Genomic DNA, 16,999 nt, shown 5'->3' on the forward strand with positions numbered 1-16,999 from the left:
GGTTGAAAAATACGTGAAGAAGTGACCTTGATGCATTGCTTTGAGCAGCTGCTACCAAGCAAGTGCTTCATTCTGAATGATGCCTTCTTGACAAAGAGAGAACTCAAGAAAACACCCAGGCTGCCAGGCAGGGTCTGGAGCAGGATAATTGCACTTGAAAGTCAGCGCTGCCATAAAATGGTTTATTGGATTAGCAAAGCAGCGAGTCACTGCCTCTCAGTCTCTCCCTCTCTAATCCAAACATGGAGTGACCTTATTTAATACACAGCAGCTGGTTATTGATCACACTCAGAGTTGGGCTTTAAAAACAAAACCTGCGAGGCAACAAAACAAACAAACAAACAAAAAAGTCATTTTTCTGATGTTCTTTGTTTTTTCTTTCTTTTCTCCTTTTTCCCCCTTCTTTCATGTCCGTGTGTGTGTGTGCAGCACTTTTAAGCCTTCTCTGTGCTCAGTGGTTTTGTTCTCCCTTCCCAAGTGTCCCTGCTGAGAGTGTGGGAGCACTTTTGAGAGTCCTGGTGCCCCTTTCCCTTTAGTTCTCCGCTTCTGGCCTGGGCTTGGGAACCGTGTTGGAAGGTAGATTTGAAGAAAATCAGAATGAGTAACGGCCTTGGAGATGTCTGGATCTGAGGAGATGGTCTAAAGAAATGTTGTGTTTCCTTTAGCAGAGGCAAGAAGTATGGTTCAGTGCTGCAAAAACAATTTCTAAAGAGGGTGAAAAAAAATATCCCCAAAAATAGGGAAAAAAAGAGCTGTTGGATATTAAGAGGAGCCCAGCACACATGCCACAGATCAGTTGTCACAAATTCATCAGTGCCAGCAGTTCTCATGAAATAATACCTGAGACACAATAATTCTGCCCCTGTAGTTAGCAGTGGAAATTGCTGTGATTATTGTTGTCACATCTGTCAGAAAATGAGGATTTTCTAATAGCAGTGACTTTACAGGTGGATCACAAAACCAGGCTGTAGAGAATGGGGTGCGAATACCTGGAGAGCTGGAGAAAGGCCACAACTGCCCCAAAACCCATCTGGAAATGGGAAAAAACCATCCCAGCAGAATTGGTCTCTGGTGGCCACCAGTGTTTGAGCTCTGTTGAAGGGAGTGCTCCCAAAAAATGAATATTTTAGTGTCAGGAGCCTTTAAAATGAATTTTAAATGTATTCAGCCAGCGTTTATTCCAGCAGCGTTTGTGTGCTCACGCAGGCAGGGAGGAAGAATGAGACCATAGGGGATATTTTAGGCTAATTTTAGCTGAGTTTAATCTCTCTGGGCTTCCTCTGCGACTCCTGGGGAGACACAGGAGCCCTGTCCCCCCTTGAGGACCTTTCCTTTTATCTCTGTTGGTCACAGAAACCACCCAAGAAGAGTTTTCCCCACAACCTTGTGTGAAATAATTGCTGTGCAATAATCACAATGTCTTGATGGGGTGGAACAGAGCTGCACTGTCAGAGCACAGAGAGAAGAGAGTGATTGGGAAGATGGTAACTCCATTAATATAGGAGGGATTGGGATTGCCCTTCCTCTTGGAATGCTTCCTGCTGGAAGCAGCGCTCCTGCTCTTCGGGCTCTGGATGGTGGAAAGCACTTCTCAATATAAGGTAGCAAAGTCCAGGCTCCAGTGAACACACCAGATGAGCCCATGAGCTGTTTGTGGATGTTTAGGAAGCAGAAAAAGCTAAATTGAATGAAGGCATTATTCACTGTGATTATTTAATTAGCTCCCCTTTCATATGCACAGGCACCAATCTAAACCTGCTACGGAAATTCAATATATTAACAACCTCATGCCCCCAACCAGAATGAATTAGGAGATAAATGGATCCACATCTGTGCCCACTGCTTGCAACTTTCTGCATAAACACACACAACAGCAGCTACAGTTGTGTGTTACAGTGGTCTTTTGGCCAGTTCTCTGTGATTCAGTGTCATTCATGTTTTTTCTGGTGCAGTTTTCCATCAAATTCCTCAAGTCAATCTACTTTTTTCTTTTTGCTGCCTATCTCTGCCTCTCTCTGTCTCTCTGCTTATCTGTTCTTTGTGGCTTATAGATTTGGGGATAAGCTTTTTTTTTTTTTTTTTTTAAAGGGTCATGCACCTAGTGCCTTTCCAGACCCACTTTAGCTTTGGTTCAGCCATTGTCCTCACAGGATTTACACCATCCTTCCTGGAAAGTATTTATTTATGGACACAGGAGCTAGTTTCCTCTGTGTCTGAAAGCTTCTGTGGGATGCCTTAGTTACTAATCTGGATGTGAATGATGACTTATGTCACTGTAATTAATGAAAAGACCAATCAATAGCCACTTGACAGTGGGCCACTGGGTCCACTGCTGCTGCTGTGTTGGTGCTCATCAGGATGTCTTTTTGCAGTGAGACTGAACAGAGAGCCACCAAAGCTAAGAAGTGATCTCTCTCCCAGGCAGGGCAGGGCCGTAAAACCCCTCCTGGTCAGGGCAAACATCCCTCAGCAGCATCCCCACCACGCCCCAGGGATGACAGACCCGCTGTCCTCTGGCAGGGATTTCATGTATTCTCTGATGCTAGGCACTGCAGGAGGATCTGGGGGATGTTTTACAGACTCCTTCCCGTTTTCCAGGCCAGATCTGCTGTGGATGTGGATCTGTGCAAACCAGGGAGTGCACACAACCAGCAGATTCTGGGAAGAAACGGGGCCAGTGCCAAGCTGATGTGGCTCCTGGGCTCTGGAAGAAGAGCTGAATGGGTGGGTTCCCACACATCAGCTGCTAAAAATCCCCGGGACGTGCTTTAGCAGATCCCTTCATGCCAGCAGCCCTCAGTGGACTGGTTCTGTGGTTGGTCCCATCCGGAAAAAATGGGAGTGACAGTCGGAAATAATTCTCAGCGTTCATCCCAAAGATGTTTTCAGGTGGGAATAATTCTCAGCGTTCATCCCAAAGATGTTTTTAGCTCCAGAACAGGATCTGAGAGAAGGAATGTCTCAGAAGCAGTCAGCTAGTCCGGTTCCTTTCAGGGCAGGTTGGGGGTCTGAGGAAACACCCAAGCTCAGGATTAACTTCAGGACATGAAAGAGTCTCATCCTTCATCAGGGATGAAGCAACCAAAGAGTGGCCTCTGTCCTGGTCTCACCAGCTCCCAATCAGAGAAAATAAGTGAAAATATCCCTTTGATTGCTTTAGGACAGAAGATAAGCAGGCACAGCCCCCACAGCCCTACTTCTTGCCTTCTACTGCACAACCCTGCCACCTTTTTTGTTTTGGAGCAAAAAGGCCAGGAGGGAAAAGAGCAATTTCTCAAAAAAAAAAAAAAACAAAAAAACAAAAAACACAAACAAAAAGAGGGAGGTGGAGACTGGGAGAGCAGGGTTCTCTTCCGTGGGTGCCAGAGACAGACACCCTGAATCTGGCAAAATGTTCACCAACACAGTTCCACCCTCTCCAGTGGCACCAACAAGTCTCTGAGTTGTCCATTCCCCCCATTCCCCGCATCTGGAGTGGTACAGATGAGAGAGTTTTTAATTCCTGCCTGTCTTTCATTTCTCTTCCCAAACTGGGTATGGTTGGTTGGTTCCCTTTTCTCCTTCTTCCCTTTTTTGACTTCTCTTTCCCTTTCCTTTCGACGTTTGTGCTCATGAGCGAAGTGTTTTGTTTTGTTTCAGTCTTTTGGTTTTAATTGCAGTCAGATGGCAGTGCCCCTTTACGGCATGACGCTCAAATGTTCCAAGTGTGGAGTAGTTTCTTCTGCTGAAGTTTCGGCCACAGCCACCAGTAACGCCATGTTAGTTCCTCTAATTTCAACTTCTTTTCTTTCTTTCTTTCCACTTTCTTTTTTTTTTTCTTTTTAATTTCATTTTGATTTTCGCTTTTCAGTTCGTTTTTTATTTCCCTCTTCCATTTCCCTGCACTCACCAGCCCATGTTTGTTTTCTCTCCCCATGTCCCTGCCCACCTCCCTGACATCCCCCAGCTCTCCCTGACCTCATTCTGTGGGCCATGAGTAGTGCAGGGCTCCTGAAACACCCCTGGAGCTGATGGGCTGGATCCTGAAAAGTGCTTTTTGACATGCCTAGATTTCAGATTTAAGCATGTGAGCAGCCCATGGAAGACAAAGGGACTCTGCATTTGTTGCAAGCTGTGTATTTGTTTAATGCCCTGTTCTTGGAGTTCCAGACTTAAAGATGTGATTCCCAGTAATTCTGGTGGTAGACAGGGACTCCAAAATCCATCTTTTGCTTGAGTGTTTTCCTCCAGAGGCTGCAGAGCACTGAGTGTGGTTTAAGTGAGTTGGTGAATCACTTCTAAGTGGGTTTTTTTTCTCCTCTTATGAAATGGTAAAGTTAAGTTTAATACCTTGTAGGCCTGCAGGTCTGATTTGGTAAGTGTTGACTGCCTCTTTTGGACCCCTGAAAGCACTTGGAATTAATTCTCCAAATCTTAAAGCATTTCATAGCTCTGAGTTACGAAAGTCAAATGCTGTTAAATCTCTTCTTAGATGCTGATGGAGTTAGCTTAAAAAAAAGAAAATAAAAAAAAAATTAATGCCAGAGCTTTGTTCTGCTGGAGAAATTGTTGCTATTTATGTGGTTGGCTTTTTTCCCAAAGGTTAAGGTTGGAGGGAGAGCGATGAGGGAAGGTTTGTCTTTCTTCCTTCCCTTTTGGAAATTTTATTATCTGTATCACACGCAAGTGATGCTACACTTTGGTTTTGATGTCTAAATTAATACATGCAAAACATGTGAAGGAAACAGTCTCAGATCATTCGCAGTTCAAAAATTCCTACCTTTAATTAATCTGAACTAAAAGAGGCAGCTGAGTGCCAGATCTCAAAATGTAGAAAGATAAAAGAAAATCAAAGCTCAAGTGCACCTGGAAGGTGTCCCTGCTCATGGCAGGGGGTTGGAATGAGATGTTCTTTAAGGCCCCTTCTAACCCAAACGGTTCTATGATTCTGTGGTTTTCTCAGTGAAATGAAAAACCGAACAAAATCTGATTTATTTTTCACTGCTAAGGTCATTTATTCACCTTTTTCAGCAGTGCCCAGCTGAGATGGTGACATGGAATTGGTCCAGACGCATGTACCACAAGTCTGGAATGAGCAGCTCACTGCTTTTTGGATTCCTGTAACTGCAGAGGAATGTTAAACCAGCAGAAGATTTACTATTAATAAATTAGACTCTTAAATAGAAGAGGCTTTCTGTTCATAGTAAATTAATTTTAAAAGTTAAAGAGTCTCAAGTCCCTCTCCTATAGTGTCTGACATTGGTCTGTGATAAATCACAAATTCTGATTCATCTCCAAATGAGGGGAAAAAAAGGGATGTGAAAGCCAGATCTCCTATTCATCCTGCTTCTTTAATTTAAGTGGATTGATAGAAATTGGAGGGCTCTTGTTAAGAGGATTTTTTAATGTTTTGTTTCCCAGCAGATTGGATACCTCAGATGACAGGGTCCAGTATCAATTTTGTTGTTTGTCCTCAAGTGTCCCATGCTCTTCTCCTTGCAAAGGGAACACTGAGGAATACACGAATAATTTCACTCATTTCCCCTTGACATCCACTTCATCCTGCAGCTGAACTGTTCCTGCTTTTTCTCCTCCAAATTTATTGTAAGTGAGGTTTTCCAAAAGGCCAGGCCCTGATTATGCTTCGTGCCATTGCCACCCTTCTGCTGGGCTCCATCCTCCCAGACTTTGGAGCAGCTTTGCTGTTCAGTTTTGGAGTCTTGAAATGTGGATTAAAGGCCATGAGGATTCCTGGGTCCTCTCTGGCCTGGACTGAGCCATAAATTTTTGGTGGAGAACACATCAAGGGTGTTCCTGCCTTGTTGCTGCTGGGTTGCTCATGCCCTTTCCAGCTTCCCTCTCATGGGTTCCAGAAGTTTCTGGGATAGCATGGAATGAGAAATTGATCCTTTAGCCCATTTTTCTTGGCTTTTGGAAATCTTTGTGGTGATATCTGTGGTCAGATAAGGGGATGTGTAAGGGAGGGAGAACAGAGTGAACTAATGGGAGAGAAAAGTGGCAGAAGTAGAAAAATACCGGAAATTGTGATTTCTTGACCTGGGAGTGATAAATGGAAATCTTTGGATATCTGTGACCTGTTAGGGGTTAGCTTGACTTGGCAGGTGTGGGTTAAATAAATCCTTCCCTTTAGGCTGTGCTGAAGATGCTGAGCAGGTTTTTCCATAGGAAGACCTCTGTTCCCACATTTCCTCCTGTTTATTGCTGCCTGTAGGGCACCCTCAGCCTGGGAGATGTTGCTTTATAATTAATTTGTCTTTTCTACCTGTGAAAATTATTTTATCTGAGATGGGAAATGCATCTCAGGGGCTTTCTTAGAGCCAGGGAGTGCTGAGGGATGGATGGATGGATGGATGGATGGATGGATGGATGGATGGATGGATGGGTGTCTGGATGCATGCATGGATGGATGGGTGGATGGATGGATGAGTGGATGGATGGGTGGACGGATGGATGGGTGGGTGGATGGGTGGATGGATGGATGGATGGATGGATGGATGGATGGATGGATGGACGGATGGGTGGGTGGACAGATGGGTGGGTGGAGGGATGGGTGGATGGATGGATGGATGGATGGACGGATGGGTGGGTGGACAGATGGGTGGGTGGAGGGATGGGTGGATGGATGGGTGGATGGATGGATGGGTGGGTGGATGGGTGGGTGGATGGGTGGGTGGATGGATGGATGAGTGGATGGATGGATGGATGGGTGGATGGACGGATGGGTGGATGGGTGGATGGATGGATGGGTGGATGGGTGGATGGGTGGATGGGTGGATGGATGGGTGGAGGTTGATGTCCCATCCCTGGAAGTCTTCAAGGCCAGCTTGGATGGGGCTTGGAGCAACCTGGTCTAGTGGAAGGTGTCCCTGCCCATGGCAGGGGGTTGGAACTAAATGACCTTTAAGGTCCCTTCCAACCCAAACCATTCCATGATTTTATGAATTCCTGCCAAGCAGCTCATTGGAAATATGAACTATCAGGCTCTGACCAGTGGGAAGAGATTGGCCCAAGATTAAAGCCCTGGCACAGTACATTTTTCCAGGCACCCCACACAAGAGCCAATATCAGGGCTTCCTCGTGACCCTTCTCATCATCATCCCTCTTAAATCCTTAGGCATTCACATGTCAGATCTCCCATCTATGGATTTTGTCCTTTTTCTTGGCTCAACATCCTTTTAGGGAGTCTTAGTTGTCAAATTTTCTGCCTGTATTGTAATTCCAGCACTAATGTGAATCAATACTTCCATGCTTGGCTGGTTTTAGGAAGGAGACTGTTCCTCAGGAGAGTGTTGTTCTCATGGTTCAAGGAATTTGAAATCCTATCCTTACCTGGGGATAAACCTGGATCCTGCAAGTCCTTGTTGGACTTTCAGAGAACACCTTCCTTTATTAAAGGTGAATAATGAAGAAGTCTGGTCCCACCTGCCTGTCTCATGTGTTATAAAATCATCACAGAATGCTTTGGGTTGGGAGGGACCCTAAAGTTCATCTCATTCCAACCCCCCCACTATGAACACTTTCCGCTAGATCAGGCTGCTCGGGGCAGTTTAGAGGCATTTGATTTCCTGTTCCCCTAATTTTATTATTTATATTGCAGCTACTGGGAGTCAAATCATCTTTTTGGGAAAAATAAAAATCACAGCAGGTGTTTCTTTTTTCCCTGTGCATGGGAAGAGCAAGCAGAGTTCCCCCTCTTTTCTAGTTACAGGTCTCCTGTCTTGGTTATATGGGCATTGAGTTACAGGGATTTGCTCTGAAAGTGTCCCTAAAATTGGGACAACACTCCTGCTTTTGGGAGGAACAGTGTTTAAGTGTTTAAAAAGCATTTAAGGCCAGGTTGGATAGAGCTGTAAGCAGCCTGGTCTAGTGAAAAGTGTCCCTGCCCATGGCAGTGGGGTGGAATTAGATGATTTTTAAGGTCCCTTCCAGCCCAAACCATTCCATGATTCTGTAATTCTGTGAATGCAAGTCAGAGGAGCAGAAAAGCATGAGAAAATAAATAAAGCACATCCCTGCACTGTGATTTTCCTGCAGCAGAACCACTGGTGTTAAGGAGCCATCCATTATGAGTCCAATTCCCTTTTCAGAGCTCCTCTCCAGGAGCAGGTTTTGAATTATAAAGAGATTGTTTCCTTCTGCTGCTTCTTTAACTTACGTTGCTGCTGCTCTGTCAGGGCTGAGTAATGACAAGAATTGATCACCTTTCCCTTTCTAATGGCCCTTTACGTCTTTATTGGCATATCCTGTGTGTCCCCCTGCACTCGCCTTTTCTCGGGGCAGGGCTCTTCATCTTTCTCCATGCAGATCTTTATCTCCAAACCCATTCTTTTTGCTCTTTCCATCGCTTTCCTCTAAGTGCAATCCCTTTATTCTGCTTCTTTTCCAAAGACAAAGACTCTCAGTGCTTCCAGCTACAGAAAGGACAAAACCACAGCTGGATTTTGTCATTTTGGCCAAATCCTTGCTGCCAGAGCAGGGTCTGCTGTGTGCTTTCATAAGGCTGGGTGCTTCCTATGGTAGATCCCATGTTCTAGAGCATGTTAGGAGTAGCTGAGGGAGCTGGGATTGTTTGTCCTGGAGAAAAAGAGGATTGGGAGGACCTTATCACGCCCTGAAAGGAGGTTGGAGCCAGGTTGGAGTTGGGCTCTTCTCCTATCAAGCGACAGAACAAAAGGAAATGGCCTCAAGTTACACCAGAGGAGGTTCAGGTTGGATATTGGGGAAAACTTCTTCACTGAAAGGATGATCAAGCATTGGAACAGGCTGCTCAGGGAGGTGGTAGAGTCCCCATCCTTGGAGGGATTTAAAAGCTGTGTAGACGTGGCCCTTGGGGACATGGTTTTGCAGTGCTGGGACAAGAGTTGGACTCGATCTTAGAGGAGTTTTTCAACCTCAGTGATTCTGTGACAAAGCTGAGGACGGTGCCATAGTGTGGCCACACTGTCACACATCCTTGCAGTTAAGTCTGGTTGCACTGTGGCAATGCCATATCCCAAATTATCCCCCTTCCTCTGCACCACAGCTGTGACACCGCGGCTGTCCTGCTGAGTGACACTGACATGTCAGGGTCACCACACCACAAACCAGCATCCTGCTTCCTGAGCACGCTGTAATGATCTTCCCTGGATGCTGCTGTCACTCATCCTAAGGGCTGTCATAAATCGGATAAATAGGAGGATCTGCCTGCTAATTCCTTTGTCCCAAGCAAGAAAAATCATGGATTTATTGATCATGGCTAATCCATGAAAAGCCATTAGGTGGTCACAATGTCACTGTATAATGATTGATCATATCACATCTCATGATAAGCACCCTAATGTGATGTTTCTTAGGTCCTGTAAGTAATTCTGGGATCTTTCAAGGATTCACTGGGCCTCCTAAAGAAGGGACATGTGGGAGGGTGGCAGAAATATGAGTCCTGCTATGAATTCAGCTCACAGCAAGTAGAATTAAGGGCAGTCTCACAGAAAACCCACTTATCTTCCCATGTGTTTTCACCTGAAATTCCAGTCTTTACCTGATTTCTTTAATGGACCTTTTAATTTGGAGTTTAATATTTCAAAGATCTAAGCAGAGCCCTGCAAGTGAAATTAGAGTAAATTCCATTTCCTGTGACCTGTTGCCATCTGCTGCCTGAGAATAAAGATGGTGCATTTAAGTGGCAAGCAGCATTTCCATCAATTTTGTAAGGGATGAATGCTGTTGAGAAGGCATCTGGAAGGTGAATCACAAAGAGAGCAGAACTGCGAGCTGGTGTAAGTCAGCACAACTCGGGAAAATCCTGATTTGTTCCGGCTGAACATGTGGTCATTGGCTGAGCTGGAAGGGCAGATGATGCTTTCATCATCTGGTTGGAAGGGCAGAGCAAATTGACTCAAATAATTCCTTTTTAAAGCAGGTTTTTTTAAGCCAGTGGATTCAAATCTGACCATTTACTGAACAGAAACATAATTTACATATAATTTACCTTCTCAGCAGCATCCCTTACCACCCCAAATCCACATCTAAATCTTGGCTCCAGATCATTGTCTTTATGAGTTTGCAGATCTTTCCAGGAATGGGAAACCCACCCAGGTTTAGATGTTTGGTTCAGACCTGGCCCAGATCCATTCTCAGGTGTGGTTGCCAGGTCTCCTGTTGCACATTGGTGGCAGGAGCATCCACAGAGTGGGTGCACCAAGAGTGTTCTGGAAGACCAGATAGTTCCAGGAAGCAGAGTTGTCTCTTACAGACCTTTTCCAGCAGCTTTTATTGAACTTTATGGTTTCCCCTTGCTGCTGGAATTATTCCACCTACTCAGCCATTTTGTGTTTGCTGATACTTGCATGGAAGACACATCTAGAGAGGTTCCTTATCAACCAGATCTTACTTTTCATTTGGCCTCTCTGATTTTGTCTTTCATGCACTTGCTGCTTGGTCAGATTTATGAAGGCACTACCACAAATGACAGAAAAGAGAGATTTCAGTGTAATGAGGCAGATTTCAGAGAATTGGAATAAGCAATTTCTGTTTAGGAGTTGTTTGGTTGCGGGCTGTCTGCTGGTTTTTTTGGGTGTTTTTTAATAATACTTTGAAATCATAGTTCTTATTGGGCATTAAGGAACAGCATTTGCCGTCCAAGATAAAATTACAAGGAATCAGATTATATCATGGCCTCTACCTTACACAGAGGTCTCACAATGCTTGTTCTAATTTAAAAAAAAAAAAGATTCCATTTCCCTGCTCCCTTAGGTAAATTAATTCCTTAATAATACCATGAGGGAACACATCCGAGTGTGGACAGGGCGTAGGAATATTTGTAATCAGGGTCTCATTCTGACTATAAAAATAAACTGTCACTTCAGTGTGTGGTCATTGCAGAACTGATGTAACAATCCTTGAAAAACTCTTAATGAAGCCAGGGCGTTCTATCCTGATGTCCAAACCTGTATCCAAACTCCAGCTTTGTTCACGGAAAACTCTCACTGGGGTCTGTGAGGTAACCAGCAAGTAAACATTAAACCCTTGGTCATAGATCAGGAAATGGTAAGCAAGTCCCATGTAAGTACTGCAAAACGTGTGTCATGGTATCTGTCCTGTAATTTCTTGTCTCGCCTGTATTTGTTTGTATTTGGAGATTTTCTTGTAGCTCCACTTTTTATTCAAGGTCTGCTCTGGTTTGTTAGGTAAAAGCCCACAGAGAAATTCTCCTCATATTCTTGGTGCCAAATATAAGGGATGAGTGACAGCTTAAAGTCTCCCTAGTCAGCTGTTAAAATTGTTTGGGATCTTTTTTTCTGGTTGGAGAGATGGATGCCTGAAGAGTCCCTGGGAGAAGAGCTGCATTCCCATTTGCAGGGCCATCATTCCCAGCTAAAGTGGAGGTTCCTGGGGCAGCACTTGCATCACAGAAAACTCGTTTTGTCTGGTTTTCTGTCTTGTGAATGGAGATGTGGCTTGAATCTCAAGTTAATGTCCACACAGGAATAAACTTCCTTACAAGAATTGTCAAACACGGAACAAAAAGCTTTTTTTCCAAAGCATCAGCTGGGGAGATCGCACAAGAAAGCGGAAAATTTTCTGACTACAGGGAAATTAGGTCGGGTTTTAGTTCTCAGTGTTGTAGGGACCATCAGCTGTAGAGTAAAGGAGCAGTACAAATATTTCAGTCTGCACATCAGCTCTCTGCTTGTCCGTTCGAGTCACTCGAAAGCGTGACACGTCCCAGTGTTGGTGTCTTCCATGTGCTGTGGAAGTCCAAGTGTCTGTGACCTGAGTGCCGACAGCCATCGTGACAGACCAGTCTCTGCTGCAACTGTTCCCCTTCCCCTTGGCAACCTGCAGTGATTGTATTTTGTCTCCTTCCCTTGGGAAAAGCCGTGGTGGTGGATTAGGGGCAGAGTGGGAAGGGCGGGGAAGGGGGAGGGAGGGATCTGCATCCTTCCTCCCCACCTCTGGTTTTATGCATGACTGCACCATTGGGAAGTTGTCCCCCCTGTTTGGGTAGAGTGAGTGTGCAAAGCCTCTTCCTGCTTCCCTGGGAGAGGGGCTTAGGAAAGGTCTCCCACACGGAGATGTTGGCTGGAGAAGCCTGGTGGGATCTGGAGGCTGAATGAGAACCCCACCTGGAAGTGGGTGAGGTGGAGCTGAGCTCTCTTTCCCTCTCCCTTGACAGGGCTTCCCTCTGGAGCTCCTGCGTGGTCCTGCCTCTGCTGGCTCTCACCTGGATGTCTGCAGTGCTGGCCATCACTGACCGGCGCTCGGCGCTTTTCCAGATCCTTTTTGCCGTCTTCGACTCCTTGGAGGGATTTGTCATCGTGATGGTCCATTGCATCCTCAGGAGGGAGGTGAGAGGGACAAGTCGTTATCTTTTATATAATCAACATTCTTTCCCATAAAAATCACCTGGAGAAGTGTCCAGCCAGCATGGTAACTCCTCTAACCCTACAAATTTTGCCTTTGGGGAGATGATGACCACAAAAATGTCCATGACATTTTTGGTCAAAGGAAAGGAGGGGTGAAGCAGAGTGGAATTTGATGGGCAGCCTGAGATGGGATAACATGTCAGGCTTTGCTTGTTTACCACCAAAATTCACATTTCCAGAATGTTCGCACCCCACCTCCAAAACTGCCACATTAAAGAAGCCATTTGTTTGATTTCAACAGGGGCAAAATGCACTGAGATTTACAGGATGAAATCTGTGCTGGCATTAACACCTTGATATCCCAGCTAGGAAGTACAGCCAGCAATAATCAAGCAAGGAAATTGAGGAAATTCTCTTCAGCTTCCCCGTGGAGATTTAAAATGGTGAATTATATCAGGGAAGAAAAGGATGAATCTTTTATTTTTTTTTATTCCTTTCATCCTACTGAGTGGAGAGACTATTAATAACAGAGACAGGAAGGGGCTTTTTCTTTTTCATTTTATCTTCTTACAGTTCCTTTAAATTAAGTAAAACAGATTAATTTCTTATGTCAGGCCAATGAAATCAATGGAATTACACCACTGGCTTGGCTGAGACTCCTTCCACTAATTGCATTATGAATATGAGCATGCATTTAACTCCCATTGCAGTCACTGGGATTTTTTTTCTTTTCCCAATTATTTCAGTGAGTCTGGGATCAGATTTATATTACAGGATCACAATCAGACTTCGTAGACACCAATCCAGTGATTAATGCAGGAGCATCCGTTGTAAACATATTGCAAGCTGCAAAATAAAGAACATTTTTATTCCTCACTGTATAAATCAAGCAAATAGAAGCGACCTAAGCAGTGACCCAGGATTGCTGGAAAACCTCTGAGTTGCTCTTCAGTGTGTGAAATATGTAACACATAAACCATGTGAAGGAAATGCCTGGATGCTGCTAAAGCGGGGTCGGTGTCCTTTTGATCTAACGAGGGCTATTTTTATTTTTGATTTCAGCAGAATTTAGTGTGCTTTGGTCAGTCTGACCTTTGCCAATCTGTTCCTGCAGGTCCAGGATGCTGTGAAGTGCCGGGTTGTGGATCGTCAGGAGGAAGGGAATGGAGACTCAGGGGGGTCGTTTCAGAATGGACATGCTCAGCTCATGGTAGGGAAACCTCCCACCTCCCCTGTTATTAGGGGATTTATGGGAATTTTTAACTCATAACTGACAAGCACAGGGCTCTGTCCATCACAGATCCTGAAATCACCGCTCTTATTTCCTTTAAACTTTTGCTTGTGCAAACACAGCACTTAAAATAGACTTTTCCACACAAATCTGGGGTGTTGCATTGTAATTTTAAGGTTCTGAAACTTGCACACCAGGTTAGCAGACATCTTGGTGAGATCTTTTCTTTCCCAGAAAAATAAAGAGCCAAAATAAACCTCCCAGGTCTTCCAGACCTTTTCATCCCCATCAAGCTGCTTTGTCCTGGCTGGAGCTAGGAAGCAGTAGTTTAATACTGTTTTAATCACAGTCTGTGGGGCTATTATCATAAAAATGCTATCTCAGAGGGATTTTTTTTTCTCTCAAAAGCACATTTTGCTTTACTGGCAATAGTTTAAGCCCTGTAAATCGTGGTCCTGTTGTGTAAGTCCTTTACAAACAGTAAAGGAATAAACTGTGGGGCTTTGTCCTGCATCTGCTCCACTGTTGTGATTTGATGCAAGAAACATTTAATTTCTGGTCTTAAGATAAAGATAACAGGAGAATCAGAGGATGTTAGCAACTTCCAACAGCTCCTGGTTAATATTAGAACTACAGCACAACCCAGTGATGGTTTTTTTCCAGTCACTCCTGTGCTGGGCAGTTTGTGCTTGGGTACGAGGCCTCATTTCAAACAGCACAATCCTGAGAGATTTAATTCCACCACACCTCAGTGGTGTTTGCTAAAAACAGAAGCCTCATTTCTCATTTAAATGTGGAGTCTTCTCATTTTCAGCCAGGTTCTCGCTCTGCCTAATTGTGGGTAATTAGAGAGCCCCTTGCATGCCTGGTGCTTTGGCTTCTTCAATAATAGACACCATCATCACACCCAGTCTCAATCTTCCTTTCCATAAATTAACACCCAGAGCTTTTTTATTCTCCTCCTGTAAATCGCATGCCTTCAAATTATTTATATAACTTCAGATTCTCAGCATCCTGAAAAAAAGTGGGTCCTGTATTTGTCAGTCTGTTGTCGCCATCCCAAGTTTCAGGGTTTTGTATCTCTGTACAACTCCACGTTTTCCATTCATTATCAGCCACCATGCAAAATTCCATCTCAGCCACAAGTTTTTAGCAATGCTGCATTTCCTCCTGCGCTGCTGATGGGTGTGTGGAGGAGCAGGGAGCTTACAATCACTTTCCTCACATTCCAGCCCAAAAAGCTGTGGAATCTGGCTGTGAGCGATGACTCCTTACTGATATTTTTGGAGGGGCGCAATGTTATTTTCTTGTAAAATCACCAAAGAAATCAAAATACAGCATTTTTGCTGTTACCTGTTCCATTAATCTCCAAATCTGCCCAACTAGTGAAAAGGAGCTTAGCTGAGTAGAACTGTTTTCCCCACAAAATCTTGTTGACTGGTATTAAATATAAACCTGTCTTTCATTTATTTATCAGCAGAACTAGTGCAGGCTGTTAAGCTGCATTTTCTGGGACTCCTATCACGAAAATGAGATTATATTTTTCTGTGTCATCCCATTTGCCCATTCTAATGTTACTTCAGTCGTATTTCTCTTCTGTTCTTTTTTGATTTTTTTGATATCCCAAAGAATTTACTGGGAAATTAACATCAGGAAGGTTGAGATAGTTCAAAAACTCTTGGCTCTCAACCTGCTGATATTAAAGTGTTTATCCCAGGGGGATGGGGATTTCTCCCACATTCTTCACAGTATTCAAATGGATTTCATTTCATCACATTAATACAATTATGTTAAGTGTCTTTCTGAAATGATACCAGAAATAATCAGTGAACTCTTCTACCTTTTGCCAGTCTGCAGCTTTCCCATACTCCATGAAAGCTCACGGCCCGCTGTGACTCAGTTTATCCAGTTATTTGAAATGTTATCTGCTCAAAGCTTCAGAAAAAGGATTAACTCCTACTGGGAGAAGAAAGGAGTTCTCTTTGGCTGTGCAGACCACTTGAAAAAGTTATTCAGCCTTTGTGCCTGCGGGAGCCATTGATTTTATACGTTAAAGAGTTTCAGAAGCAGAGACTTGTTCCCACTTCATGTGACCTGGTGACAGATCACAAGAAAGTCCAGTGGGGATGGGGTGTTCCCAGCAGGATCCCCAGATCTCTTTAATAAATGGAGGGGAATCCATTTAAAATTATGTGTGGAGTGACATATCCAAGACAGTTCAGGCCAGGAACCTGCTCCCTTCTTTTTTTAGAAGTGTGAATAAACATCTTCCAGGGGGATACTTTAATCTGCAGCCCAGGAATAAGTGAATGGATGAGCAGATGAACCCCAATTGAAATGCAATGTTCTAGGTTTATCAGTGATAAAATTCAAAAGCCAACAGGTGGAAAAACGTGGTGTGTTTTCCTTGTTTGAAAATCCAAGCAAAACCTCTCACCTCTGCTCTCCTGGCAAAGGCTGTGCCCACCTCACTAATTAAAGTGGGGAGTTTTGCATTTTCCGAGCTTTCCTGTCCTCCTCCACCCCCTTTTGACCACGTCCTCTGTGTTCTGTGTCTTTCAGACCGATTTCGAGAAGGACGTGGACATGGCTTGTAGATCAGGTGAGCACATCACAGGTGAGAATCAGCAAGTGACCTGGTTTGGGGATTGAACTAGGCCATTTTTTTCCCTTTCTGTTTCCTTTGTGTGTGTCTCAGTGCCTTGCATGTCCTCGCATTGGGTTGCCCTTCTTTCAACCCCGGCCAAAAGAAAGCAACACCCCGAATTCTCCTTTTGCTTTTCCTATTTTCCTGAAGCTCTTTTGGCCTTTTAACTTAGATCAAGCCTTGCCTCTGAGGAATTATTTTTGCCGTGTAACATGGTGGCAGAGAAGAGTGTCAATGAAGAAGAGATGGGATCCATCTCTTCCTGCTGTGATCCTTCTTTGTTCCAGCAACCCCTGCCCAAGGGGGTCACACCAGCCTCAGGCAGCTCTGGGCATAGCAAGGGTGTCTTTGTGGAAAGTCTGGAATCTGGAGAGCCTTCCCACCACTCCAGATGGCTCCAAGCACTCTTTGGGGCACCTGGAAGTGGTTGGGTCTCTCCTCCTCTGCCTGCTCCTTTCTGCTGTGTGTTCGTCACACAGGTTCCTTTGAATCCTGAGGATGTGCATGAGTTGACAGCCCCTTTTCCCCAATAATCCCAGGGGTGTCTGTGCTGCCTGGATTCTCCCTGGCTGCCCGTTCCTCTCTACAGGTCTCATCCTCTCCTGGTCCTGGCATGCCTGACGTTTTGGCTGAGGTTATTTTTCTTACCCTTTGTAGATATTGAGGCTTTCATTTGCCCTCCGAGACTTCTCCCCTCTCCCAAGCAAGAGAAATACCAGCTTGCTTGGACCTTGCATAATTCATATCTTCCAAACCAGGATCTTCCCAAGCCAAGGA

The 16,999-nt window shown here is 44.6% G+C and overlaps 1 protein-coding gene across 14 annotated transcripts in view; it reads left to right on the forward strand.

Annotated features, from left to right (window-relative positions):
* Positions 1-16,999, forward strand: part of ADGRB1 (adhesion G protein-coupled receptor B1) — a 281,192-nt gene that overhangs the window by 244,187 nt on the left and 20,006 nt on the right. For 8 of the 14 annotated variants that reach the window (XM_042035706.1, XM_042035708.1, XM_042035709.1 and 5 more), the window contains 4 exons: positions 3,660-3,758; positions 12,155-12,326; positions 13,459-13,554; positions 16,138-16,192. In XM_042035706.1, coding sequence (XP_041891640.1) covers positions 3,660-3,758; positions 12,155-12,326; positions 13,459-13,554; positions 16,138-16,192 — 422 coding nt within the window. The remainder of the gene's footprint in view (positions 1-3,659; positions 3,759-12,154; positions 12,327-13,458; positions 13,555-16,137; positions 16,193-16,999) is intronic. The other 6 variants (XM_042035717.1, XM_042035718.1, XM_042035719.1 and 3 more) reach the window with 3 other exon arrangements.

This window comes from Corvus kubaryi, unplaced genomic scaffold (assembly GCF_017639235.1).
Source record: "Corvus kubaryi isolate FWS band 111438036 unplaced genomic scaffold, C.kubaryi_AGA036_p1.0 37385, whole genome shotgun sequence".
Classification (NCBI taxonomy): domain Eukaryota; kingdom Metazoa; phylum Chordata; class Aves; order Passeriformes; family Corvidae; genus Corvus; species Corvus kubaryi.